Below are 26,763 nucleotides of genomic sequence, written 5' to 3'. Positions count from 1 at the left end.
GGCAGAAGACTTTGTCGGGGTCCCTGCGAGTCCCTTGTGTGTCTAGAATGCTGGAGCATGCATTGACTCTGCCAGAACTCCTTTGGCCCAGAGCCAGCCTCGCAGGAAGGGAGGCTGGTGGTCTCCCCAGTGCTATAGCAACGTCCCTCTGTTCCAGCCTTCCATGTTGGCGCCAGAGAAGGAGGTCCCTGCAGCGCAGAGCGCCCTGGCCATTCTGGCCTTGGGTCTGGCCAGTCCAATACGCGGGCCAGGGTACATTAGGCTTGATTTAAGGCAACAAAAACTCAACCCAACAGCAGAATTTACAGGCCTGGAAGGAAAGTGCTCAACCAATCCAAGCATCTTGCAAACAGCACCGGAGTCTGACCTCGCACCACGGTGGTGTCTAGCACGGAGCACTGGCATGCTGTGGGGCTCACACACTGGGGCAGAGCTCAGCTACGTGCCAGGCTGCATGTGAACTCAGGGCCCTCACTGCGGAGGCCCTGGCAGCACGGGCTGGGGTCAGGCCAGGCACGTGTGACCAGCAGCACAGAGGTGAGGTGGAGGGAGCGGCTCTGCCATCCCCAGGGCCGAGAGCAGTGAGCTTGCGCGGTGCACGAGGGGGCAGCAGCTTCCCCTGGCGGGCACGGTCAGCCAGGCTCCCCTGCTCCCAAGGCTCTCTGATCCCACCCAGGCGCTGTCCGCGAGACAAAAATGGCAAAGCCGCCTCGGCGCCGGCCCGGGGCCTGTGCTGACGGCCAGTGCCAGGGGAAGAGGGGAGGGCATGCGTGCAAGCTGGGCACAAACAGGAAACGAGTCGCTCTTTCTAGAGGCAGGAGGGAGTAGAGAATACAAATGTATGCTTATAGTGTCCAACCTACGGCCAACTTCAGCTGCAACTCTTGGAGGGCAAGAGGAGAGAGGGGAAAGAGGAGAAGGAAACCACAGGTTGGTGAGTCTTTATAAAAACGCCCACTTGGATGCAATAAAAAGATGACGAAGCGCATGGCACAGCATTTGGGGACTCACCTGAGTCTGGATGCTGGCTGTATTTTCCAATCACTGGGCCAGGAACAATGGCACCGACACGGACGGGGATGAAGCAAGTGGGAAGAGGAGAGAAAGAGAGCACGTTAGGTTGCAGCCACAGCTGGATGTGTCTTCACGTGACTCATCTCTAAGCAGACTCCCTTCCAGGGCTGCCAGCCTGCCAGGCCCACTCGGGGAGCATGGCTGACACCCAGGAGCCAGAGTGCTGGAGAGACCACCAAACAAGACTTGGGGGCTGGAGTCTAGAGCACGGCAACCAGCACTCGGCTACACAAAGCTCCTTTGTTCGGAAGGGGGCACTAAAGCCCTCTGCCCTCAGAGCCTGGGGAGAAAACTAAACTCTTCACAACGAGACTCCAGTGCATATCTCCAACCTCAAGCCAAAGGGCTAATATCACTGTGCACAAAATTATTCAAGAGTCTTTGCTGGTCTGTGCTTAAGGGAGCATCAAGTCCGGCGGGGCAGACCCGTCAGGCAGCATTTCTGCGTGCTCCTGTGTCTGCACGCAATCCTGTGGCATTCCTGCTCAGGGACAAAGAGGGCATCTGTGGCACTCCTGGGGGCTGCTGCTCCCCTGCGCATCCACCCAAACCATGTGAGCTTGCAGAAGGCTCCCGGAAGTGTAGCTAGGGCTGCCCCCATCAGGGGGACGGGATGGCGGGAGACAGACACCACTTATCCATTCCGTTACTGGCACAGCTGAAGGTAAGGCCAGTCTCCCAGCAAGACTTGGAATGCATGAGAACTTGCCCAAGTTAGAAAAACTGCTCCTAAGTTTGAAACTAGTTATTCTATAACCCAGTTTGCACAACAAGGCTGAGAAAGTTTTGGGTTTTTCCTTTGTCTTCCCTCTGTTCTGGATGCTGACTCTCGCAGCTCGGACGACGTCATGCAAACCTGAAATCCTAGAAGGCCTTCTGTCTTCTCAGCAGCTCTGATCTATGGCACAACTGGATGGTCACCAAGCCCTGTCCCGACAGCTGGGTCAGCTCTCCTCGTGAAGGAGGGGACGAGTGCCATCTGTTTCCCCACAGAGTTGGCGCCTGTCCCTGGAGGACGGTGCTGGGGTGAGAAGGAGGCTCGGCTTCCCCGCTCCGTCACACCTTGCCGGGCAGGTCAGAGAGGTCCTGGGTGCTCTTCCTGCACACGAAGGCAGCTTCCATTCCCAAGGAGCTGGACGGAGCTCGCCCGGCACAGCTGGGGGGCCACATGGCTTCCCTAGCTTTCCTTTAGATTATTTTTTAACATTTATTGAAAAATTCTTTGGTCCAAAGACAAGCTGCTGAGCTGGAGAATGTCTGCTGAAAAGCAGCAAGGGTGTCCACACATTCATTCCCCTTAATTCACAGGAAAGAAACAAGCCCTTTGCTCTTCTTCGTCATGTGGTGTATCACAAAGAAATAGTCTGGCCATCGGCACAATCACGTCCACTAGGACTCCGAGGGCCTCACATGCCAGGGAGTCACACACCGCGCAGCCAGGAAGGCTCTGAGCTGGAGCCCCAGGGTTGGGGGCAACGAGGAAAGGCCCCCCACACTCAAGGCAGTCACTGTGGACTTTCCAATTAAAGCTTGTCCTTCCCAAAACAGTTTCCTCAAGCTGTTGATTTTGGAATAACAGCTCAGGTCACTGAAAACTTTCTCAAGTCTCACCCAGCCCCTTCAAATACCCTCCGGTTGTATGCCAGCTCCCCTCCACTCGGAGTGGCCCTTACCCAGTCCCACTCCCCCAGCCCCACTCACGGTTGAGGAGCCCGAGCTGCAGGAGCGAGGCCAGGGCAGTGAGGATCATGAAGAGCAGCAGCCCTCCCCTGCGCCCCAGGAACCTGACCACCACGCACATGGCCAGGCAGGACGCCAGGGCGATGCTGGCCACGGTGTAGTAGTCGGCATAGAAGTTCTCGAGGAGCGGCACCTTCACCTCATGGCCCATCATGCTGCGTGCAAAGCAGTGGTGGATCCCGTAGCCTGTCAGCCTGCGGGAGACACACACCGAGAGTGGCCATGTGCGAGTGCGCAAAGACACGAGGGACTGCATCCTCCCCTGGGAGTCCACTGTGTCCATGACCAGGAAACAGGGAAGCAACTCCATATGTAACAGAGCGCACACTGTCACCATAAATGAAAGTACGACAGAGTGATATGCAGAGACGACCACCCCTTCATGGGGTAGCATGTTCACTCTGCTCTGCCGTCACTTCAGTGGAAAAGTGTGAGCATAAAAGAGTGGCACTGTCTGTTCAGACACTGTCTGTCATGGGACTCTAACCTGGAAGGCAGAGTGCTCCCCGTGCTCAGCTCATCTAGCCCCGCGGCGGTGCTGCGAGAGCTACCCTCAAAGCCGCTGCGCAGGTGGGCAAACAGGCTTTGAGAGGGTAAGGAGTTTGCACACGGTGCCTCGGCTGCCAAGTGACAACTTCTAAGACATACTGCCTCTCTGAGTCTGCCTCTTCCTTCAGCACTCAGGGTTCTGGAAACTTGGGGAACCATCTAGAGAACTACCTATTCAACCCATTCCAGCCACAACTGGACAAATGTGCTCTGAAGAAGCCAATTGGAGGTCAGGCCAAATGAAGACATCTAGTCTTGGAGACTTGTTCCAATTCCTAGTTTACCACTGTATCCTTCCACTGCCCTGGGTCAGCCCTTTTACTGCTCACAGGATCATATAAACTTGGTGGGAAACGTGTGTCCCCATTGCGGTGAGCAGATGTCCACTCTGGGAAACAGGAGTAAATGTGCGGCTGTGTCTCCCCGGATAGGCTGCAGCAGCGATGATACCTTCCACGTGGGCTCTCCCCAGGGTGCAGAAGGCCCTTTGGGTGTGGCCGTGTGTGCTGTGAGAGCCCCTTCCTTACATCAGCACTGAGCATCCATCCCAGAGCTACAACTTCCCCTCTCTCCCAGCCACCGTGTGTGCCTTCCTCAGACCTTGAGGAGGTATCAAGGTCAAATGCAACAAACACGCTGCCAGGAGGAAGCTGTACTGTGCCAGACAAATGCACTTCCACCTGGAAAATACTCAGCAGGAGACCTAGCTCCTTGTGCCATCGATTTATGATCTAGCAATTAATGAGATTCCTCTAGTCTCCTGGATCCCAGGTAACCTTCTTCTTCCTGGCCTACTGAGGCCTCACGGAAATCCTCCCCGTTTTTGTTCTGGTGGACAGGAAGTCCTCTGACCACAACAGGTCATTTGAAGATGACAAAGCCAGAGAGACTGATCCAACAGAGAATCACTGAAATGGAAACTGGCCATCTCATCTTTGTCCCATCTTTCTATTTTGCTTTTTTCCAAAATAAAAGTTGGAGAAGTCACTCCATTCTTAATGGTTGCATTCGCCTCGCCAGCGTCTGCCTGAGTCTGGACAGCAGCGTGGTGGCTGTGCCCGGAGCCAACTCTGGGCCAGGAGGCTGAGGCCTGAGGGCGTAGGCCTGACCAAGTGTGTGGCTGTGGCTGGTCATCCCCTTGCCTAGGCCTGGGTGTCCTCGTCTGCAGGACAAGGGTGCAGGTTACATCTGTGCCCGTCCATCGCTTTGGCAGTAGAACCTTCTGTATCTTCCCCCGATTTAATCTGGGCCCAGGATTGAGAACTGATTGAATGGAGCTGCTCCGATGGAAAGAGTCATGGGGATGGAGGACCAGACCCTGACACCATCCTGGGACCTTTCACAAGTGAGCGCAAGGCCCCTCCCCCATGATCTCTAACCCGAATGAGAGTCAACCCCCACCCACATGACCTCTGACCCTGAATGAGGGCCCCCTTGAGCAGTCAGGAAAGGGCAGGGTTATTGAGCCCCGAGTCAAGACAGGAAAGACCTCCTAGGTGCACAGTGAGCCCAGGATGGGCTGTCCGGAAGCCTTGTGAGCAATGGGGGATATGAGCTCCAAAACCTGCGGAGCGGGACAGCGAGCTGGACGTGCCCCATAGAGCACATCTGGGCTTCACGCCGGCCTTCAGGCTGGCCGCCACAACCCACAGCTGCCTTGGGGTCTGGGCCTCTAACCAGGCTGGGCTACCAGCACCAGCTCCAAGCAGGGAGCCAGGCCACCAAGCAGTGGGGGCTGAGGACACAGCCAGGCCCCACTGGTCTCAGGTCCCATCACCTGTGATAGCACCTGGACATTGCACGTGGGCGCCCCTCTGCTGCACTTGGAAGGAGGTGTGCTCATTGGATGGTGCACGGCGAGACCACCCGCTCCGGGATGTCCACAGACGTGGCTCTGCTCCAGGACAGTCCCGTCTTCGGGAGGCATGTCTGTGTGGACTGGCTCAGGGCCCGCCTAGGCCGCACAGCACGCAGGGTAGGATAACCGGCCTGCCGGGCTGGTGACTGGCTGGGAGGGCTCCATATATCCTAGCACTCAGAGCCAGTCAGGAAGCTCTGGCGGGCTTATCAGACCCACCCAGGGCCCCTCAGCAAACAGAGAGCGGGGTGGGCCGGCAGGCCCTGCATGACCATGATTCAAAGTCCAGCTGGGGGAGGCGGAGGCCCTGCTGGCCTCTCCTCTGGCTGCTCTCTGTTCCGGCCCCTCCCTGCCCTCGCCCTGGACACGGCCCTCTGACTCACGAGTTCACACACAGGACCACGATGTTCTTCCACAGGTTCCGGGTCCCCACCACCTTCACGATGCAGACCTTCTTGGGCCTCCGGGAAAGTTCCTTCTCCAGCTCTGCAGAGAAAGAGACCCGTGAGCTCCTGTGTCCAAGACCCTCACAGCCCCGTTTCCTGAATGTAGGCATCACCGAAAGGGGAGAAGCTTTCTTTCTCTCTTTAAGACAGGGGATAGGGTTTTCAGAATAGAAAATGTGTTCACAGAGACTAACTGCAGTTCAAGCTTCCCCACGGGGCCTGCAGGAGCCGAGGCGTCATCAGTGTGACCTTCCACCACACAGTCCTTCTGGGGAGCCAGGCAGGGCACAAGCGCATAAGCTGTCTGTGTAGATGCATTCCACTCTGCCTGAACACAGAGCTAAAGGATGAGTTAGATTTTAACAACGTCCTGATGATACTTGTGGATCCCCAGCCTGGAAGGCCCAGTCTAGCGTGTGGCCATGCTCCGGAGTCACATGAATTCTATGCATCTGAACCACTGTACACAAATACTTCAGTTTTCCACTGCAGCTGCCCAACAAATAGGTCATGACGGAAATAGACAACGGCGGCTCTTTGAAAGTCATACTTGGGGAAAGAGAGGTGGTGAGCGCCCACCACCCCAAGCCAGGACTCTGCCGGCATTCAGACCTGGCAGGCAGGCAAGGCTGTGTGCCACACACGGGTTTTAGCCCTCCCAAATATTCCCCTGACCATCAGGTGCCGATTAGGCTCAGGCCTCACTTCTGGGTTTGGACAGGCTCGTGGGGCACCACAGCCCGAGAGACTTGATCAGGAAAGAATCCAACACCTGGAAGGTGGAGAGAATGTCACTTCAATAACATTCCCTGTCTAGGTGCAGGCAGCCATCACAGGAAAGCAAACAGCTAGCTGAGGCAGCTGCTGGTGAAACAAACCAACCCAAGCATCAGGGGCCCTTCCGTGGTACTCGGGTCTAGGAATGGGTGGAGTCTCTCCCAGGCCCGGTGGGGCCGCTGGGCTGAGGCGAACGTGCACTCACCAGGCATCACACCTTTGATGTCACTCTCCGGGCTCATGCAGTTCTTCTGCGTGAAGTGCAGGATCAGCTTCTTGGCAGACTCAAACTGCTGGGTAGCCATCAGCCACCGAAGGGACTCGGGGAATATCCTTGAAAGACATAAAAGGATCGGTGAATGTCTCCCATCCCGTCGGGCATCAAGAAGCACTGCCAGTCACCCGTCACGGCCATGAGCTCTGCCGGCGGTCCATTCAGATTCCACCCGGGTGCTGTGCAGCCAATGACCGCTCGGGGCTCTTATTAGCCAATCAGGAGGGAGAAGACGGCCGGCACTGGAACGCGTCCACCCTCCTTCTAGAAAATGCAAAAATTGAGATTTTTGAACTGTGGCAGATAGGAACAACGTCCTACAAACTGTCATAAAATCAGTGTATACTTCTCAAAATAACCAGGGATTTCTACAGCATGTTTAAGCAATTCATTGAAGGGGTGCTCTTGTTATATTTTGTCACAAAAACCCAGTATTAATAAAATGATTTTAAGGCTATACAAATGTCCCCAGTACTCGCAACTTGAGCATGGTTCTCAGGTTCTGGGCGTTCGAAGACTCGCTTTGAAGGGCTGACCCACAGAATTCCCTCCGCCCGGCTGCCACCTCTGCGCCCCTTCTCCCCGAGCCGATGCCGTAATACAGTAGTTCTCAAGTTTTATTGGCAACAGATTCCTTGTATGTTTGTTTTCAGGATGAAATCTTGTGAGGACTGCCAATAGAAAAAAGTCCCCCAAACCAGTGTCTTATTATCAATGCATTTTGAAGTTCACGTTTATGACAATCTTTACAAGTCAGTCCAAGAGAACAACGTGCCTGTTTGGAGCAGGGGTCAGCTCACTCTTTCTGTAAAAGTCCAAACAGTCAATATTTTGTGGGCCATACGCTCTCTGCCATAACTCCTCAACTCTGTCTTGTGTACAAGCAGGCACAGACACACACAGGAACGGGTGTGGCTGTGTTTCCTGAGAACTGCATAAAACAGGCGGCACTCCTGACTGCCAGAAGCAAAAACTGGGAATCAGAGTTAAAGACCACACAGTAGCCTTTGTCAGCCCTGCGCTCCAGTGATCAGTGCATTTCACTTCAGTTACAAAGTATCGAGGAGTCATGACTGACACTGATGAGAAGTCAACATTGTAACTGCCCAACATGTGTCCTGCACGTTCAGGAGAGTCTCTGATTAAAGACCCGGGAAACTGGAAAAAGTTATTAGGGGTAAATTTTTATTTCAAAGTCACATTACTAATGATATCTAATATCTGTTGTCTCTCCCTTATTTGAACAAAAATCAAGTTTCTATTTGCCTGTGACTGTATTTTGCAGAAACAGCTGGGCAAGTTCTTACTGAATTTGGTGGTACAGTTGGGATGGTCTGATCTGAGTATTAATCCACACTGGGAGACCCGGGAGACCGCCCCAAGAGGTGAAAGCCGCCCTCCCGTGCAGCTGCCTGCAGGTGCAGGAGGGCGGTGTGCCGGCCCCGAGGAGGCGTGCCCAGGCTCAGGACAGATGCAGAAAGTCCCCCATCCTTTCATACAGGAGCCCAAGTGGAAAGCCACTAAAACACCTTTCAAATTGTAGGCACTGACTTTTTTTTTTTAAAGATTGGCGCTTGAGCTAACATCTGTTGCCAATCTTTCCTTTTTTTCCTTCTTCTTCTCCCCAAAGCCCTCCAGTACACAGTTATAATTCTAGTTGTAGGTCCTTCTGGTTGTGCTAGGTGGGATGCCACTTCAGTGTGGCTTGATGAGTAGGGCTAGGTCTGCACCCAGGATCCCAACCAGCAAAACTCCTGGGCCGCTGAAGCAGAGTGCACGAACTTAACCACTCGGCCACGGAGCCGGCCCCTCCCCCGCTTCTGTTTTTAATAATCAAAGTTAATGTTTGTTTTGCTGGTCTCTAGTTTTTTACAAATTAATTTTGAATAGTATAATTCAAGCAAACGGAAACACTCAGAATATTACATAAGACATCAATATTACATAGATATTAACATCTTGCCATATTTTTATCAGGTCTTATCTTTATAATGAAATAACCTAACACATTCACTGACCCCTATAGTCTTATCTATATTATTTCCATCTTTTTGATCTATTTGGGTTTCATATCTTTTTCTAATTTCTTGAGATGGACACAGAGATCGTAAACTTTTATTCTTCTTTTCTAATATATGCATTTCAGACTTCAACTTTTCATCTAGGTATCATTTTAGCTACATTTCACCAGTTTTGATATATACTTCTTGCTGTGATTTGATTCTAAATATTTTGTAATTTCTATCAGGATTTCTCCTTACCTATGATATATACATAGACACACATAACATTTCTAAACATACACGTTTTGAGATGGGGTTGCAATCTTGCTTCATTAATTTTGAATTTTATTAAATCATTATGCGAGGGCTGGCCCGGTGGTGTAGTGAAGTTCTCACGCTGCACTTCAGCGGCCCTGGGTTCACAGCTTTGGATCCTGGGCATGGACCTATACACCGCTCATCAAGCCATGCTGTGGCAGCGATCCACATACAAAATGGAGGAAGACTGGCATAGAGGTTAGCTCAAGGACAATCTTCCTCAAGCAAAAAGAGGAGGATTGGCAACAGATGTTAGCTCAGGGCCAATTTTTCTCAAAAAAAAAAATCATTATGAGAAAACACAGTCTGCATTACTGGGCTCATTGGTACTCCTTGGGACTGGCTCTGTGACACAGGATCTGCTCAACCTTTGTACATGTTCCATTTTTCCATGCAGGATTCCATACACAGTTATTAAATCAGGCTTATTCTTTGTGTTGTACTTTTGCCAATCTGTCTGATCAAGTTGTTGAGCTCCTAGAAGTGTGTCGGCTGCTCCTCTGACTGTGGGTTTTAGGTCCTGATGTGGGTAGAGCCCTCCTCGCATGGGCTGTTCTGAGCAGCAGGCCCTCAGTGGGTGACCACAGGGCCCTCCGTGTTGATCTGGCGCTTCTACAAGCAACACTGGGGAGGCTGGCCAGACAGACTCAGGCCAGCTGAGAAGTGTTCCTGGTTTCAAGATGCCCCATATGACGACCCACCACGTGGCAGGCCACCTGCCACGGCCCTTGACTGGCTCTCTGTGGTTGTGGCCTGCATGTGCGCCCGGGCACAGGTGGGCCACGGCGTGCCGTCCCGTGGGGGCGCGTGTGCAGGCCTCACTGCCAACACCGGTGCCGGGCTGCCACCTTCCCCACAGGATACAGGTACAGGTGGTTCAGATGGACTTGGCCTCTATTCCTTTAAAAGGCCTCTCAGAAAGCTGGGTAACAGGCGAATCAGACAGCACAGGCTGTTTTTCAGACAGTCTCTGAAGTGTAACATGTGGTACACAACACGGGAAAGTTCTGAGTCCTTTTAAAATAACTTACGTCAAATGTTTATGGAACTTACTCCACAGCAGGCAACAGATTTTGAAAATCAAGACCATGAAGGAATGCGGTGCAGGGAAGAAGGCCCAGAGGGCAGGAGGCGCAGGGGCCTCCCCCTCCACTGGGGCAGGGTTCCCGCTGCGGCGAGGGCTGCAGGCTCAGGGCGAGTCAACACACAAGGGAGTGTCAGCAGTACACACTGGTGTCGTGTCCCCAGCAAGCTGTGGGCCTCTTCCTGCACTGATCCTGAAGCCTCCCAGCAGGGACGGCTCAGGGAGGCCTGCAGCCGCCGCTCACGGGACAGTGTGATCCCTGAGCGCGAGGTGAGTGACACGGCTCCACAAAAACCCAAAGCGACCTGTATTTGACGTCATTTTCTCTTCAAGGTAAAGCCCTGCATTATGCATAAAAGGCCGACATTTTTGTTACTGAAATCCCATCAGTCTCGGTATTACTCCCAGTGAGGACTGCACTCGCCTCTTGCCAGGACCCACGGAGCCCTTGCCCTTCAGAGGGAGAGTCTCCTTTTCCCCGGTTTCGAGGCCACAGACAGAGCCCAGAGTTCATTATGTGGTGGTAGTATTATTATCCCTCTTTTACACATAGGAGAACCAACGCAAACAAAGTTCTAGCACACTTCCCAGATTACACAGCTTTTAAGCGGCAGAGCTGGATTGAACACGGAAAGCCTGACTCGAGAGGTTTTCAGGCTGGGATTGCTCTAAGCTGGGAGCTTCAAGGAGCCCCAGGGCTTCTGCAGGAAGGATGTGGGCAAAACTAAAAGTCTCTACTGGTCCTGCTCAAAGCCTATGCCGTGCAGGAAGTGAGGGCACCGTAGGGGCAGAGGGAGAGCCCCGCGGGGCAGGAGTCTTGTCTCTTCCTGCTGATGCTCACAGGTCTGACGGACCTTCTGCCCCAACGCAAATGACAGATAGGTCCTGAGGCCTTCTCCAACATACGTTCAGGATGGTTAGAAGGTCCACCATCCCTTATTCACAATTCCGGAATCCAAAAGGTTCTGAAATCCAAAAACCTTTTCATTTAACTCACTTGGCAATGAAACCTGAACCAGCATGAACTTGCTGGAGGCAGAACTGGACCTAATGGGCCTAACCTGAGCCCCTCGAGTCTTCTGGCATCACTCCTCGAGTAACGCACAGACACTGCACTGCAGGAATATTGACTATCTGCTGCCAAGCAGCCAAAGACTGCGACAGGAGCTTGACACCATTCAGCATTTCGGAGGGGCGGTGTGCTGCTGCCTGCGGATGGCGCGTGCGGTATCTGTCTGCCCAGTGCCTCCCTGGGCCACCGGGGCTCTGCCTGCTTCCCCTGACATCCTCCTTCTGGCAACAGTCAGAGGCCAGATTACCATCAGCAGTGAGTTACAGCTGAGCAAACCGGAGTCAAAGACTTGGGCTATGAAATTAATTTTTAATCAAGGAAATCACAGATACATCCATCCTCTACTTAAAAATTAAAATATTCCAGAGAAGACAGAAGTCCTCATTCACCTTTTGCCCCAACCCCAGCACCCCTGCCCTGCCCCCTCTTCCCCACCATGGGCTAACTCCTCCCCCAGTGGGTGCGTGTTCTTCCAATCCGGGCACTTGTACACCCATCTATCTCAATGCTTCCACTATATTACACTGCCCCCATTTTTAGTGAAAATTGACAGTTTTACTCTCAAAAATTCCCTTCCTTCCAGACTGGCACAAATTGGCCACTTGGTGGTCCAGAAGCTGTCACCCTTAAGTGCTGTGCACAGTGGTCTCTATCCTGAGGTCCTGGACTAAACCCACAGTAACTTCCTACCTGTGAGCTGTGGGCTCAAATGCAAGGTGGGTCCAAGCTCACAGTACCCTGAGCAGCACCATTCTCCAGGGTGTTCTTGGAACATAAAACCACCGGATGGATCCACAGCTAAGTCACTTAGCCAGTGGCCTCAATTATTCTACAAAAAGCCAAGAACCAGAAATTAAGTGAAACAGGCTCTCATTGAATAACATGGAGATTACAGAGGCAGTCCACTGAAAACGGAGAGTTTCCTCAGAGAAGAACCCTGAGGTTCTCACTCAGACAACTGAATTGGATGGCGAAAGGCCGTGTGGGGCAGAGAGTGGGCACACTGACTTGGGGAAGTCAGGACAGCCCCCAAGATGGGAAAGCACAGATGTTCCAACCTCAATCAGGTAAGTATAATACTTCATACATTTTGGGCCCTTTTACAGGCCCACACACTGTAACACAGACATGCAGGATGCCATAATGGAAGCCAAGAGAAGGCAGAGCTACAAAAAGGAACTTCAGAGTCAGATGGGGTCTCTGATTTGCACTTAACCCAGCCCCTCAGCACAGAGCCGATGAGCTGAGCCCCTACAATGCCGTCCCGGGGTAACATTATGGAAGAGTCAGTCCCAGAACTTGGTCTTTATACCCTTAGACCAGTGTAATTTTCTCCATATCACACTATGTTTACAGTATTGCTTAAGAAGCAGGAAAAAAATATTGTAGAAAGATGCCACCAAATGGTTACAATAAAGTGCTGACTATTAAAGAGTTATACGCAGAATTTATTTGCAAGCAACCATTTTCCCAACGGTATCATGGAAATGATGTTACTATATCAAGACAGAACAGTTTTCTGTGCTTTCCTAATTGATACCACGAGATGTTGTTCCTCAAAGCTGCAGGTCCGTGTGCAATTCAAACAAGGGGCGCCCTATCGACCCCTGATCCACCACAGGCTTTCAGACCACGATACTTTACAACTTAACAGTAGTGTGTCGCTTCTGATACATTTTCCCATTGTTGTCTTCATTCCTGCTTTCTCTACTATGTGGCCGTGTCTCAAGCCCACCTGACGTACACTCGTGGATCCCTTCTGCATCTTAGTCCCTGAAACCTGAAGAGGCACTCAGTAGAATCAGCAAGGAAAACTCAATACTCTCATCCTTTCATAATACTATAAAGTTGGTATTTTTCCCTTGACATTTAAAAATAAAACAAAGTATTCCGTCCACCCAACTGGAGAATCTGACCCAGACAAGTATACTATTTAGGCTGCCTTTTTGCTAATTCATTTAGCACCTGCTCTGATAAATGCCAGCTTGGCAATTCTCTAGACTAAAAGCATGTCTATCCTCTTTAGATTACTGTACTAGGACATTTACTCATAAAGAAAATATAGGAAGAAAATAAGATTAACTACTAATACTTTATTAATTTTATCCTCAAGTCATATGTGATGTGTAGACAGGAATGCCTTCAAGTTTGTGATGCAACTTTCCATCATTCATCGAGCAAATGTGTCCTGAGCACCATCAGCCAGCCAGCAGAGAAAAACACGTACGTTAGCAAACGCCTTACAGGGTAAGGGCTTCTGTGCAATCCATCATCCGATGCAGTGCGAAGGACTCAGGGCAGACTGGAGGAGCAGGGTCATGAGAGGCCTTGTGGAGATGAAGTTTCCCTGAATGCGTACGTGAAACAAGTCGTAGACTGTACTCTGGATGCTTTTGATTTAAAGAGGTGATTCCAGCCATTGACACTGGGGTATCACCAAGGATCACAGGGTTATAAAATTCTGAAAAGATTCTTGACATAAAAAAATTAAATCAAAGTCTAGAATTGAATGAAATATCAGTTGGGAGAATGTCTTAAGTTTCTGATTCAAAGCTCTTAAAGAATACAGGTCGGTTCCAGCGGAAAAGCTTTCACTTGGAATTTTTTTTAACTTTAGTTCTGTGTGGTGTAAAAAAGATAAAGGTAAGTAGGTTCAGTTCAGAGGATAGCAAAAGGATATGAATCGACTCTTCTTAACAAAATCCAAGTTCGTGATTTGAGCTAAATTTAATAATTTAGAGAGAAGGGATGAGTATCATGAAATCAAATAAAAATTGGCTCTTAGGATGGTTGAACCCCAAAGTCTTCCTAAGGTAAACGAACTTTTAAATCTCTTTGCAAAACAAGCAATTCTTTCATAATTTAAATGGCCATCCCACATAAACTCAGAACTTTGTGTCTCTATTGTTTTTCAAAATGATATACAGCTAAGCTCCATAATTCTCCCACTATAGACAAATTTTGGAGGGAATATATCAGGAGCCCTGAGTTTATACACCAGTGTTGTGACCTTGGGCAAGTCACCTACCCTCCAGGCCTCAGTTTCCCTACATCTGTAGAACAGAGTGGGTAGCAGGGTGTGAAATGACAGCAAGGCCCATCCCCTGCCCTGGCTCTGACATTCTCTGTCTGGATTCGTTTCAAGGGGCAACGGTAACCGCTGCCTCCTGCAAGGTGAAAGAGACACTGAACATCCCAGTGTTGCTCTGGGCTTCTGCTGGGCAGAGGGAAATCAGCCCCTAAACTGTTTTCGGAGCTAGCCTTATAAAGATTAAGCAACTCTGAATGTCTAACAATCGGGATGTTTAAAATGTTCCTAAGTCCACATTGTAAACAGATGAACACTTGGAATTCACCTAAGAACATTCTGTAGCCTTGAATGTGGCTGGTGAGTCTTCTCCACTTCCTCCCTCTGCTCCTTTAACTAATCTACCCATGTAAGCAATTATCAGGCTGCAGAAAGTAGAAGCCACACAGGGCATTCAAAATGTAATGCTGTAGGGGAATTAATTTGGTATTTTTACAAATGATAAAAAAAAATGTGATGTTGAAAAACAATTTGAGGTGATAAGTGGGCAGGAGTAGCAGCGGGCTTGTGCTGCTTCTGCTTCTCCCTGGAATTTCATTGGTACCTCTGTACTAGTGGCCTGTCTAGGGTGCCCAGTCAACCCCTCCCTGGGGAGCCAGCTTCTCCCAACTCCACTCTTGTTCCTGGCAGGACAACAACAGAGGCCACAAACTCACTGACTCATCGTCAGGCTGGCCCCTACCAGTCCCGCCTGACCTCACACCTGGCTCTGGAAAGTGGTTTCTTGCCATTACCACACTCACCTCTCAAACTCCAACAGAAACAGCCACGACTTGTTCCCAAATCCTGACACCTAAGCAAGGCTGTCCTGATCTCCTGTCCTGGACTCGTACTTCTTGTTGCACGGGACGTGGGCTTTGTCACAGAGCCTATAACACCAACTGATGGAGGGCTGGGTTGCTTGGCCTCACTCTCTTTATCCATCCATGTGAACTTCTGCCAGCTGCCAGGGGGCAACCACTTAGCAGCTGTCACTAGACAAGGATCACCAGAGGGCCATCTACTTGATTTCTGCCAGCTGCCAACAGCTCAACCCCACCACTCCCACAAAACACACGCGCACACACTGGCTCCCTGCCGTCTGCCTGGTTTAAAGGCTCAGCCATCCTCAAGCTGGCCTTAAGCAATCCCCAGCTTCCTCAGGCTGGGGTGGGGTAGTGACAGGGAATGTCAGAGCACATTCTAGGCATGGGGACAGCGAGGACACGGTGTGGCGCTCGAGCAAGGGTCTTTAGAGCAGAGGCTAGATCCCCTGGGACAGCACACGGCCCCACTCTCACAGGTCTGTCTCTGCTTCAACTGGAAGCGGCTCTGCTGACCACAGGGGTTCCTATTATTTTCTATCCTCTCTCCTATGCACAAGTTAAAAATGGGGCCGCCTCTTGCCTGAGGGCTCCCTAAAATTCCACGCCATCAGCAAGTCCCAAAACATCAATTTAAAGAACATTTTGATCTCACTTTTAATGGCTCATTCAACTTTTACCACTGCAATGTGGGCTGCCGTTTTTTCTATATGTTTGTCTTTTGTCAGTATTACCTAATCCTTCCCCATCTAGATAATTTGTAGACAAAGAGGATTGGACTAAAAAAAATTTTTTTTGCTTTAACTTTCTTATAAGTCTCCCAAAACTATCTGATAACCAGTAAAAATAATTATTGCAGATTTAGTCCAGCCCCCAGAGGCCATATGCTCTTTATGATTGCCCTGTTCCACCCTCTGTGGAACAGGCCTTCCTGCAGGGCGGGACTGCGCGCCACCGGCCTGGGGGCCCCCGTGGTCTGCAGGGAGCCCTGAGCCCTGATTTCACCTGTTGCAGGGTTTGCATAATGTGGGATTTTGACCCCCTTTCGAAATAAAACTATTTTTGATGGAGGAAGGTGTTGTGTTCGTCAAGTGTGCATAGGCAAGAAAAAAAGGCTGATAACCACCGGAATGAATAAATATATAATTTTTAAATGGTCTTTTAAAATCATTTCAACAATGACAAGAAGCAAAATTAATTCATCCACTTAATAAATTTTTATTGAGTCCCCATTAGGGAAGGCGTTGATATTGCAACGCTGTTAAGAACGTTTTTGTAAATGTTAAACAATATACTAAATAAGAAGGAGGAACTAGAAGAGAAAATTTCCTGGGTGGGAAGCGTGGCTCTGGGCCAGGCGCACGCGCTCTGGGCGGCCAGCGGTCTCCCTCTCTGCCCAGCGTTTTGGGTCCCATCCCTGGGGCCCAACAGCACCAAGAAATGTTAAAAATTAGTATTATTCTGGAAAATGTTTCTGATGATATTTAAAAGAGCCAATGATATTTAGGACCATTTACATATTGGAATTGTTAGTAAATTTCTTTGCTGGATATTTGTCTAACCTGAGGCTTTTTGAGTGATTTACAATGGTGTTTTTCTTGAAAATTTAAGAAATTACAATCCCTTTTAGCATATATCTTTTTTCCTAAGGGTTTTCATTGTTTTACTCCTCTACCGTAATTAGGAATTAGGTGAATTTCTAGTGATGGGGGCTCTAACTTCCTCTGTTGCGAGGTTTATCTTTCCCTGGGGAACTGATCCTGGTACTCACCGCAGGAAGGCTGTCAGGCAGGTGCCTGATCTTTCTCTGACTCGCATACGGTCTATTACCTTCTTACTGCTTCCCATGATCACACTGATTGCCAACAGCACTTTTTTCCTCCTCAGAATGAAATTCCAACTGAACGAAGTGGGTTAATAATTCACTATCTTCACGCATCTCGGCCACATCTGCTATTCTTTCTTGAAGCAGTTACGTGGGTCTGAAATGAGAATCCTTCCTAGGTAGGTACTCGGCTAAAAGTCTTGCGGGGTGTGAAAGAAAACTGCCCCCCAGTGCTCCCCTGCAGGGTGAAGGGACACATCTGAAGGCAAAAACTGCTAGAGAGATGCCCACCGCTGACCACGTGGAGGGCAGGTCAGCAAGGTGGAGAAGGCTTTCCCGCCCACGAGCCTCAGTCTCGGGCCACAGTTTACAATTCCAGAATGTACGTGAATACAGGTTTACGTTCTCATAGTGCAGAGAAAATGGTTAGATCCAGACTGAGATGTTTTCTCCTTCTTTCATCAGTTCCAGGAATTCCTATGTCTTCTGCCATCTGGGACGATCAGGACAACTTTGCTGTCCGCAGCAGAATTGGCCTGGCAAGGTCCTGTGTGATGGCCACTGACCCTCCAGGATGGCATCTGCTTCATTTGCCTACAGGACCGAGAAACCTCTTCCTAGGAGAAGTGTATGTTCTCCACAGCCGACTCAGACCTCCTCTTGTGCCTCCTTGACAACATCCTTTCTCGAAGTGCACCAGGTCCCTTATTCCACAGGCAGGACGCCTGGCTTCTTCTGTGATGGGTAGCCCAGCATACAATAGCACTTCTGGAACTTGAGCGCTCCTCAGCATCCCGAGGGCTTCTTAAACCCAGTGTGAGGCCCGCCCCCAGACGGTGCGACTCCGTAGGCCTGGACCGGGGTCTGAGAATTTGTGTTTCTAAGAGGCTCCCAGGTGGTGATGACGCTGCAGCTCCAGGGACTGCACTTTGAGAACCACTGATGTTCGAAAACCAGTTTCTAATGACTTTCCCACACTTCTGAGCGTTTTGGTGAAGGCGTTTTGATGCCCTGGTTTCCCCGGCTAAAAACAGGAATAATCCCCCCAGCACCTATCCCCCTAATCCAAGAGTGTTATGGCTAGAGCTGCCTCCCACTGAAGCCTGCAGCTGAGCTCGGGGAAAGCGTGTCCCCAACACTTCACAACACAATCAAACCAGCACACATTACAGCGCATCTGCCGCGAAGGCACAGGATGTACGAGGTGTGCTGTTTCCCTTCCTTGCCTGGCTGTTCCATGGTGTGTGTTCCACAACACCCGACACCTAGCAACCCCTGCCTGAGGAAGGGTGGATGCTCTCATGTCGCACTGAGAGACCTCACTGGGGACCTTCCTGAATCGGCATCATGACTGTCCCCCAGCACATGCTGGGTCCAAAGCAGATGGCCACATACTTGTTTTTACAAATAATCACATGCAGTCAGCACCCTTAATTTGCGTTTTAAGGTATGGCGATGGCATACACCAACATTCTGGAGAGTAGCACTGACATCTTCATCATCTCTCAGAATTCCTACCGCCTGCTGTTCCCTCCAAAACACTTGAGCCAGACACCTGTGGACAGCCTTCTCACTCCTGTGTCATCCCACCTGTGTGAGCTCCACCCAGACAACCCGATGCCACCTGTTCCATGGACTACCTTCCTGATTCTCCACCCTGAAGTTTTCCTAGATGTTTTCTTAACACACACCTGACCCCCAAACACAGTGACCCAGGCTGTGCCTTGCACAATGGCTCCTGGCCAAAGGAGGCACTCTGTCACTGCGCCGTATCCTGGAGCAGGCTGCAGCCACCTGGAAGGGACACCTTTGGTATGATTGTGCAGTTAGAAGCAGCAGCCCTTCCAACCAGCACCCTCTTCCATTCTGGCATCACCTGCCGCCTCCCAGCATATTTAGGCAGAGTTTCTCTTAGATTCTTCCTCCCTCTTGTATTCTGGATCTTGAATCTTTCCCCTCTCATTTGTTTTCTGTGACCCTGGAAGAATTCCACATTTATTCTGGAAGAAGGATTGGTCAGTATGACTTCCTTCTAGATTAACACCGAAACTCTGGGGCCCTATCTGAAGTGACAATGAATGCTAGAGCAAAAGGATGAAGCAAGCATCTCTCTTCGGTCCCAGTGTCCTGAGGTACAAAGGCCGTGTGATCTGAGCCTCAGGCCATGGCATCCATCAGTGGACTTACCCACGACCTCCGGTCTTACCTTCAGATAAAAATATTCACAAGTACCCACTCTTCTTCTCTTATTGCTTCACAACAACGTGCCTAAAGTTGACTCTGCAAAGCATGCTGCAGTAACAACATCTGAGCAAGTGCATCCTTCCCTTCTCTTGGGCCACTCAGCTTCTGAAGCTCTTCCTTTACCTAAAGCCCACAGGAAAACAACAGCTGGTGGGGCCTGGACCTGGAAATTATGAGCATCCCCAGGCAGCTCGTGCAATGACACTAATCTCCTATCTTGGCTCCACTTGCTGGGGCACGAATCATTCACGCATCCCATCCTCCCCATCTCCAGCATCCACCTGTACCCACCACAGCCCCTGCCAAACCCTGTCCAATCCCCGGGCACATCACACCTCTGCTGCTGCCACCTCTTGCTGGCTGGCTCCTCCTGCACTTCCTTTCAGAGCGCTCTGTAACTCTGTAGCTGCCGTATGGCTGTGTATTAATCGTGTCTTTTTATTTCTTGTATTTTCTGATGTTTCTGGGAAGGAAGACTCCCCCTCTCAGGGTGAGCCAATTCCTAGAGATAGCAGACAACTCACCTGCAAGCTAACCTTTCAAATACAAACCATCTGAGCCAGAGCCCACACCCCACCACCTCCCTGACTGGGCTCTCATGCTCTGGCCCACTATTGCCCTGCCCTCACCACCCCAGGGCCAGACAACTAGAGACAGCTCCTATGTCCCAGAGCCCACTGAAATTACTCAAACTAGCCAATCCTAAGTCTGATTACCCTGCCTCACCCCTTCTTCCCCCCCGACAAAGAAACCACAACAAAGGCTCCTGCCCATGGTTCCCTCCCTCCCTCAGCCTCCTGCCTGACCCTGGTGCATCCCCATGTGGCCCCTCACAACGTGGCGTGCCCCCTCTCTTAGGAACTGAGAGTGACAAACTGTCCCCTCAGTGGCCATCATCTCCTGATCTGTTGGCCTTGCCACGCCTGGATAATAATAAATCTTACACTTTAAAACAGGCTGTGGTTTCAAACAAACCTCTAAGCTCTTCACAGTGGCTCCTCCATTGCCCTCAAGATCAAAAACCTCCCTCGTCAAAGCTCTCCCTCAGCTGGTGACCTCATCTCTGTTACCTCGCAAGCTCCACCCGCAGGGCAGGACTTCATGCGCCATTCCCAAGCTGGGCATCCATGTTCCAGAGGGCTCTGGTCTCCCCACCTCACGGGCAGTCACTGCTCTCTCTACCCTCGTGTGCCACAGCAGATCCCCAGCACGTCTTACAGGGGCCACTTCCAGGATACACCTCAAGTCAGACCTCTTCCAGTGGCCACACTGTCTCTCACAGCCCAGCAGTGAGGCAGCCACTCTGCCTGCCCCACGTCTCGCCCACCCTGCGACCATCCGCCACACAGCAACAGAGAAATCTTCTCAGGGCACGAACCAGAGCATACTCCTCCCCTGCTTAAACCTCCACTGTGTTTTCACAGCTTTTAGAATACACCCATTGTGCCCAAGGCCCCACATGGTCTGACCTACCCACTGTCTGAGCCTGTCTTTCGCCCCCACTTGTCTCTCGTGCTCCAGCCACACTGGCCTTCTTCCTCGTCCAGGAAAAGCCAAGTGAAGCCAGCTTTTGCCCAGCTGTTCTCATTTGCCTGGAACTCTTTTCCACCCAGCACTCTGTGTCACTTCCTCAGGGCTCAGCCCGAATGCCACTCCTTCAGAGGGGCCTTTCCTGACCACCCGGCTTCTTCCTCTCCATCCCACCGTGGTATTTCATTTTCCTCATAGTGCTGGTGATTTGAAAGCAAACGACTTGCTTGTTTACGGGTGTATGGTCTGTGGGCTCTCCCCGACCCCACATGCCCTACTGGACTGTGTGCTTCAGGTGAGTAAGACAAGCTCACATGCAGGTGCAGTATCTACAATATTTAGTCTCTAGAATAGCATTTGGCATGGGGTAGTGGTAACTAATGAAACTTTCAGATTGTTCTATTTTCTAGAGTTCCTGAGATGCAAACCCCCCAGCTTATAGTTTTTGGCCCTTACAACGGAGCTCCAAGGGCTCTGTGAATTTTGCCTGTGAGCTCACCCTTGGCAAGAGTTTTCTTCCATGTGAGTCTTCGTGCCCGGCTCCAGGGATTCCCCATGGGAGGTTTCATTTTTGACCCTGAGGTCCAGTGCGCTTCACTGGTCCTTTCACTAATTGCTCAGCCTTAGAGAGCAGCTGGCATTTGGAGCACACAGGCGTGTGTGTGCAGACTTGAAGGCTCCGGTGTCTCGAGGGTGAATCTTTTCCGCCCGGGGTCTGGGGCAGTCAGCCAGCTGTGGGGCTGAGGCCCCGTGGCAAAGATTTTCTGGTCCTGTTATCACTCTGGGCAAGATTCGAGGAGCTCAGGTCTAGGTGCAGAAGTGGCCTGAGATCTCAGCTCCAGCCCCCTGAACAGGTGTTAAACCCGAGTTCCCTGGGGCTCTTTCTGGTTCAGACACACTGCGGGCTGCTTGTGTGTCACTCCTGCTTGAACGCTCTCCTCATCTTGGCCCTGGGACTCCCCTCTCTTGCACTGGAACTCAGCGTTGTGTATCTTTTTGGTTAATGTAATATCTTATCCAGCATCTGTGTGTGTCTGGAGGGTCCCTGTCAGTCCGGCCACCCTCTGGACCAGAAGATCCCATCCGGCCGACCTCCGCTCCTTTGTCTTCACTGCCCCTAACCCACGACCCTGCGTCTCGGTGACTCTGCGTCGCACAGTTTGGTTTATGTCCTTGTTAACGCTCTCTCTTCTGTGTCTGCTCTTCAGAGTTACTCCAAAGTACTGAGTGTGCTGCTGGGCACCCTGGGGCACACAATAAATACTTGCTCGTTACAGGAAAGCGAGCGACTGTCAATCTTTCGTCACTGAGAGCTGGTTGTGCAGGCTGATGGTGCAGCTCACTCCCTCTGCCCAGCAGCCACTTCATCCATCGGATGGCAGACCCTTCAGGAGCCACGAGCTTCCTACCACGACAGGGGAGGAAGGGGGTAACCAGGGAGACGACAGAGAAGGGGAGGTCGCCATGGCCTTCAAAAGTCAATGGTTCTTAGGAGGCTTTCAAGGCTGGTAGGTAAAGGGGGAACACACCTCTCCCCACTGACCTCGTGAACCTGCCCTGTTACACCCAGGCTTCTGGACCCGTTCAGAGGTAAGAGAACCAGAGTGACAACGCAGCTACTGTTTATGAGCACATGCCACAGGCCAGACATGCGCCAAGCACCTTAAATAGTAATATAAATTAAAAAATAATGACGGTCACAGCAGTTCACCTGCACAAGTAGAGCAGGTCTCCCCAGACCGGGTGCCAGAGCTGTGACCACACGGTGTCAGTGCCTTGGGATGTCCATTCATCTGTCTGTCCACACACATATTTTACTTTTCAAAGTACCCTGGATCCCCTTGTCACTATAAAGTTTTGTTTTTATATTTGTGTGTTTCAAAGAATTTTTTCTTGGGGTTTATAATATATTTAACAGAATGAATATCTTACCTGGCTTGTCATTAAACCCTGATATAGTTTTGAAATTTAAACTAAAAAAATAAGAGGAAGAAACCCCCAGCCCTTTCCCGCGTGGGCCAGGCCCCAAGACTTCTCCAGGAAACCCTTCTCTGCCATTTCTGTCAGGTGTCCTCCTACCTGGGACAGATGGGAACAGAGCCTGGGCTGAGACTCAAAGCCTGGAGGAGATGGAGGCAACTGTCTGCCCTTAAAGGAGTCTGGGTCTCCCAGAGGCTGGGCCCACCTGCCACCACAGGCCTCCGGCCCCCAGAGTTGGCAGCAGCACCCGCGCCCCTGGGTGCTGTGGGGGCCAGTGAGTGAGAGGAGGTGGGTGGGAGGATGCCAGACCTACACAGAGAGTCTGCCAGGCGTCCAGGCTCCTCCCCTACGGCAAGTGTCTCTGGTGGTTGCGGACAAGGGACAGAAGCTGAGGGAAGGTGGTAGACAGCATGGTGTGTGGCAAGGGCAGGCCTGGGTTCAAGGGCCAGCTGGGTGACCTTAGTTTGGTCATCTGTACAACGGGGTGATAAAATAGGAAGAGTGAAGCATCTACTATTTGTACAGTGCTTGTGATTTATGTCTGGCGTAAACACTACATAAGCATTTGTTAAATAAATAAACGCCCTTGAATTCTAAAACAAGCGAAGCCCAGCTCCAGAGGCCGTGGCAGGGGGAGAACAGGAAGAGTTTCCTTCAAGATGAGAGGCAGAGCTGGCCCATCCTGCCTTGGGGAACGGATTCCACTCTGCCTCTCAAGACCCTGCTGGAGGGAGCAGGATGTCCTGAAATGCGCACAGCTCCTGCTGAGGGGTGTGACGCCCAACCTCAGGCGGAGAGGGCTGGAGGAGGCGCTGGTAGAGGGGCACAGCGTCCCAGGAGGTGGCCTTTTTTTCATCTGTTACTGCGGCCCCTGCGGTGCGGCTGGCTGCCGAGGTTCTCGCAACACAGTAGGCGAGGGGCGATCTGCCTGCATCTCGCTCACCATTATCTCCCTGCTGGGGGCGGGGAGAGCAGGTGGGGGGAGGGCAGGCCCAGCACTGCATGTTAAAAGGTAGGTGCTTTCTTCCCCTCCCTGGCCCCTAGAAAGGAAGCTCAATTAACAGCCCTCTCTGCTCCAGTGAACACTTAAGGCTAAGACACAACTGACTGACTTCTTGCCAGAAATTTGGTTTTCATTAACGACTAAATAATGGAAATGCAGTATAGTACGTATAGTTTACGCTACAGTATCTTGTACTTGTGGGTGAGGTGAGGGTGTTGCACGGAGACGGGATGGGAAGGAAGGAAGAGAAAGAGTTATTTATAAAAGGGGTGGAACACTCATTTTGTTTCCTAAGCATCTCTCTATCCAAGAGCAGTGGTTTTCAAACGTGGCCAAACAGTAATCCCCTGGGGAGTGTTTAAAAATCGAGTTGCCAAGGTCATACCCTCTGGGCCAGTGTGTTTCGTTGTTTTTTTCCTAAAGTCAGCAAGCCAAAACCTAAAAGTTACACATGGTTCTAAAAGTCCTACTGGACTCATCTAGAGCAGAGGTGGACAAACTTTTCTGTAAAGGGCCATATAGTAAATATTTCGGCTTTGTAGGCTGCATAGTCACTGTTGCACCTGCTTGACTCTGCCATTATTACATGAAAGCAGCGCAGATGACGCATATGGAAACATGTGAGCATGGCTGCGTTCCAATAAGACTTTATTTACCAAAACAGACAGCCCACGGCTGAAGTTCGCCCATCCCTACCTAGAGGAGATAAGGGGCTTTTCTAAATCACTCCTTGAGCATCTCTGTACTTCCACCCCCAACACTAGAACTCTCCCTGAGCAGATCCACTCACGAATCATGTCAGAATAGCCCAGGTGTCAGAGCCGGCTGACGGAGGGCAGACTGCTGGCGCTGGGAGACGGGTTCCTGGGGCACAGCCCGTCTTCTGTCTACTTTCGGGTATGTTTGAACACCTCCCATGATGAAACGTTTAAAAAATGACATTTAAAAAGAGAGGAAAATTCTCTCACAAAAAACCCAAGCTGAAACTAGCAGGAAGTTTGGGGACTGTGGGGCCCCAGTCACATGCTCCACCTGTGCCCTCCCCTGGGCACCCGGCCTTCAGAGAGTGCTAGCAGATGCGCCAGCGCGAAGCCTGTGGCGGATACTCACGACCAGTAGAGCAGCATGAGCAGGAAGGGGCAGATGATGAGAGCCTGCAGCACCTGCCAGTCCCGGCACAGGGCGGCCAGCCCAGGCATGAGGAACCGCCCCGCCATGGCCACGAAGCTCGCCACCATCGTGATCATGAACCGTTTTCCAGGGGGGCACAGCTCTATTCCTGGAACACAGAAGGAACAACAGAGATGTGAGTGCCCCGCCCGTGGCCTCGGGGAGCCTGAGTGTGCTGGGGCCAGTGACTCCTCAACCGAGAACCCTAGATCGTTTTCACTTGCTGGTCCCCACAAGAGCCCCACACAGTATGTCAACCTTGACACTCTCGTTTTCACAGCTGGACACGCTGAGGCCAGACTGGGAAGGGAGTGAGACTGTTGGCTCAAGGTCACAGAGCAAGTCGGTGGCAAAAGAATGTTGTAGCTGGGAGTTGCTTAGCCCAAAAACGAAGAAACGCTGTGTGCACGGAGATAGTTTGCAGCCGTGTTCTTCCCACGTCCTCCGCTCTCTGGATGTTCCTGAGCTTGTAGTAGAGTGGGTTCCCGCTCATGCCCATCTGGTGCTGTTCCTTCCATCTACCATGCTGTCCTGGGGGCCCCTCAACCTCTGGACACGGCACCAGGTGTCCGTCTGCTCACTCCCACCGACTGGCACTAGCCCTCCTGGTCTCAACTCCTGTGCTCCTTGGAACTCTGAGTTCCAGGCAACCTACTCCCACTGTGACACCAAGACAGACCGGTCACATCTCAGCTTATCTATTCGAACAAGACAAAAACCAAACAACAATGCAGACTCGGGTCACAGAGTAGTGATCTCGCTGGAAGCTCCTCCTCCATATTGGAATGCTGTTGCCCCCCGTGACATGGGTGTGTCATGCATCCCTTTCTCTTTCCCTACGAGATAGACAGCTCCTCTGGCAGGGGCATGTCTGATTCATCTTCATAGCTCCAAAACAAATCTGCCTTCAATAAATGTCTCCTGAATGGAAAGACACCACCGAGCCCCCTGTTTGCAAGAACCTGTGCTCTTCATTTGACCTTGAGTAAAAACGATGGTCACCAGGGGCTTGCCCAGAGGTGTAGTGGTTAAGATTGCGCACTCTGCTTCGGTGGTCTGGGGTTAGTGGGTTCAGGTCCTGGGCATGGACCTACACACAGCTCATCAAGCCATACTGTGGCGGTGTCCCACATGCAAAATGGACGAAGATTGGCACAGATGTTAGCTCGGTGACAATTTTCCTCACCAAAAAAAAACCAAAAAAAGATGGCCAGAAAACGTTAAACTGTAGTAGCCAAGTGACAACTGTACAGCTTTCCTACATGAAATCCTGTAATAAAGGTCTTCAATATGAGAAAATGCAGCTAGGTTTTATACATTTTTTCCTCCTACAGAGCATGTAAATTTGCTTGCTAGTCTTCTTCTGCAATATGTAGTCTTCTCTAAAGCTTGCTTGCTCTTTTTTTAAGCATAGTTAAAATGATTTTTTAAAAAAGAAGAAGAAAGACCCTCAGGGAGGATACCTCTTATGCCTCAGTGTCTGGAGACTGTGGATCAGATGCTCCAGCCCATCTGCAGGGTGTCTAGAGACCGCAGCACAGGCAGGAGGTGGAAAGGCAATAAGAAGGGCAGCAGTCTAGAGGGGGGAAGAGAAAACTTACACTGGCTGCGGGACAGAATAGAATCAGCCCGACCACAGAGCGCACTACGCCAGCCAGTACCTATACCAGTTCATTGGCTGGAAAAAATAACAAAGTCACCAGAATTCCCCTTCCTGCTGTGCCGCACACAAATAGATCGTCATCACAGATAGCGAAGAGTGAGAGGGAAGCCCAGGCTCACTGAAGATCGCTTATAAAGAACTGTTTGCCATTTAATTAGGAAGAAAGGATTAAACAGCCCTCTCCTGGCCATTTACTGTGATGTTGTTCCTTTCAATGCACAGGCTTAAAAGATTCCTTCCTAGTCGGGCTCAGCACTCACAG

General features: G+C 51.0%; 1 protein-coding gene across 14 annotated transcripts in view; it reads right to left on the bottom strand.

Annotated features, from left to right (window-relative positions):
- The window catches only part of SLC22A23 (solute carrier family 22 member 23), a 157,090-nt gene that overhangs the window by 12,987 nt on the left and 117,340 nt on the right, over nucleotides 1-26,763 (bottom strand). For all 14 annotated transcript variants that reach the window (XR_006885380.1, XR_006885382.1, XR_006885379.1 and 11 more), the window contains 5 exons: nucleotides 24,779-24,947; nucleotides 6,650-6,777; nucleotides 5,605-5,707; nucleotides 2,776-3,008; nucleotides 1,012-1,044 (listed from right to left, as the gene is read on the bottom strand). Coding sequence is in view for 2 of the 14 variants with exons in the window: in XM_046640644.1 (XP_046496600.1) it covers nucleotides 1,012-1,044; nucleotides 2,776-3,008; nucleotides 5,605-5,707; nucleotides 6,650-6,777; nucleotides 24,779-24,947 (666 nt within the window). In the remaining 12 variants the exon portion in view is untranslated. The remainder of the gene's footprint in view (nucleotides 1-1,011; nucleotides 1,045-2,775; nucleotides 3,009-5,604; nucleotides 5,708-6,649; nucleotides 6,778-24,778; nucleotides 24,948-26,763) is intronic.

The sequence above is a fragment of the Equus quagga genome, chromosome 15, assembly GCF_021613505.1.
Source record: "Equus quagga isolate Etosha38 chromosome 15, UCLA_HA_Equagga_1.0, whole genome shotgun sequence".
NCBI lineage: Eukaryota > Metazoa > Chordata > Mammalia > Perissodactyla > Equidae > Equus > Equus quagga.
Note: the sequence above shows the minus strand (reverse complement) of the source record. Positions and strands in the feature narration are given on the sequence as shown.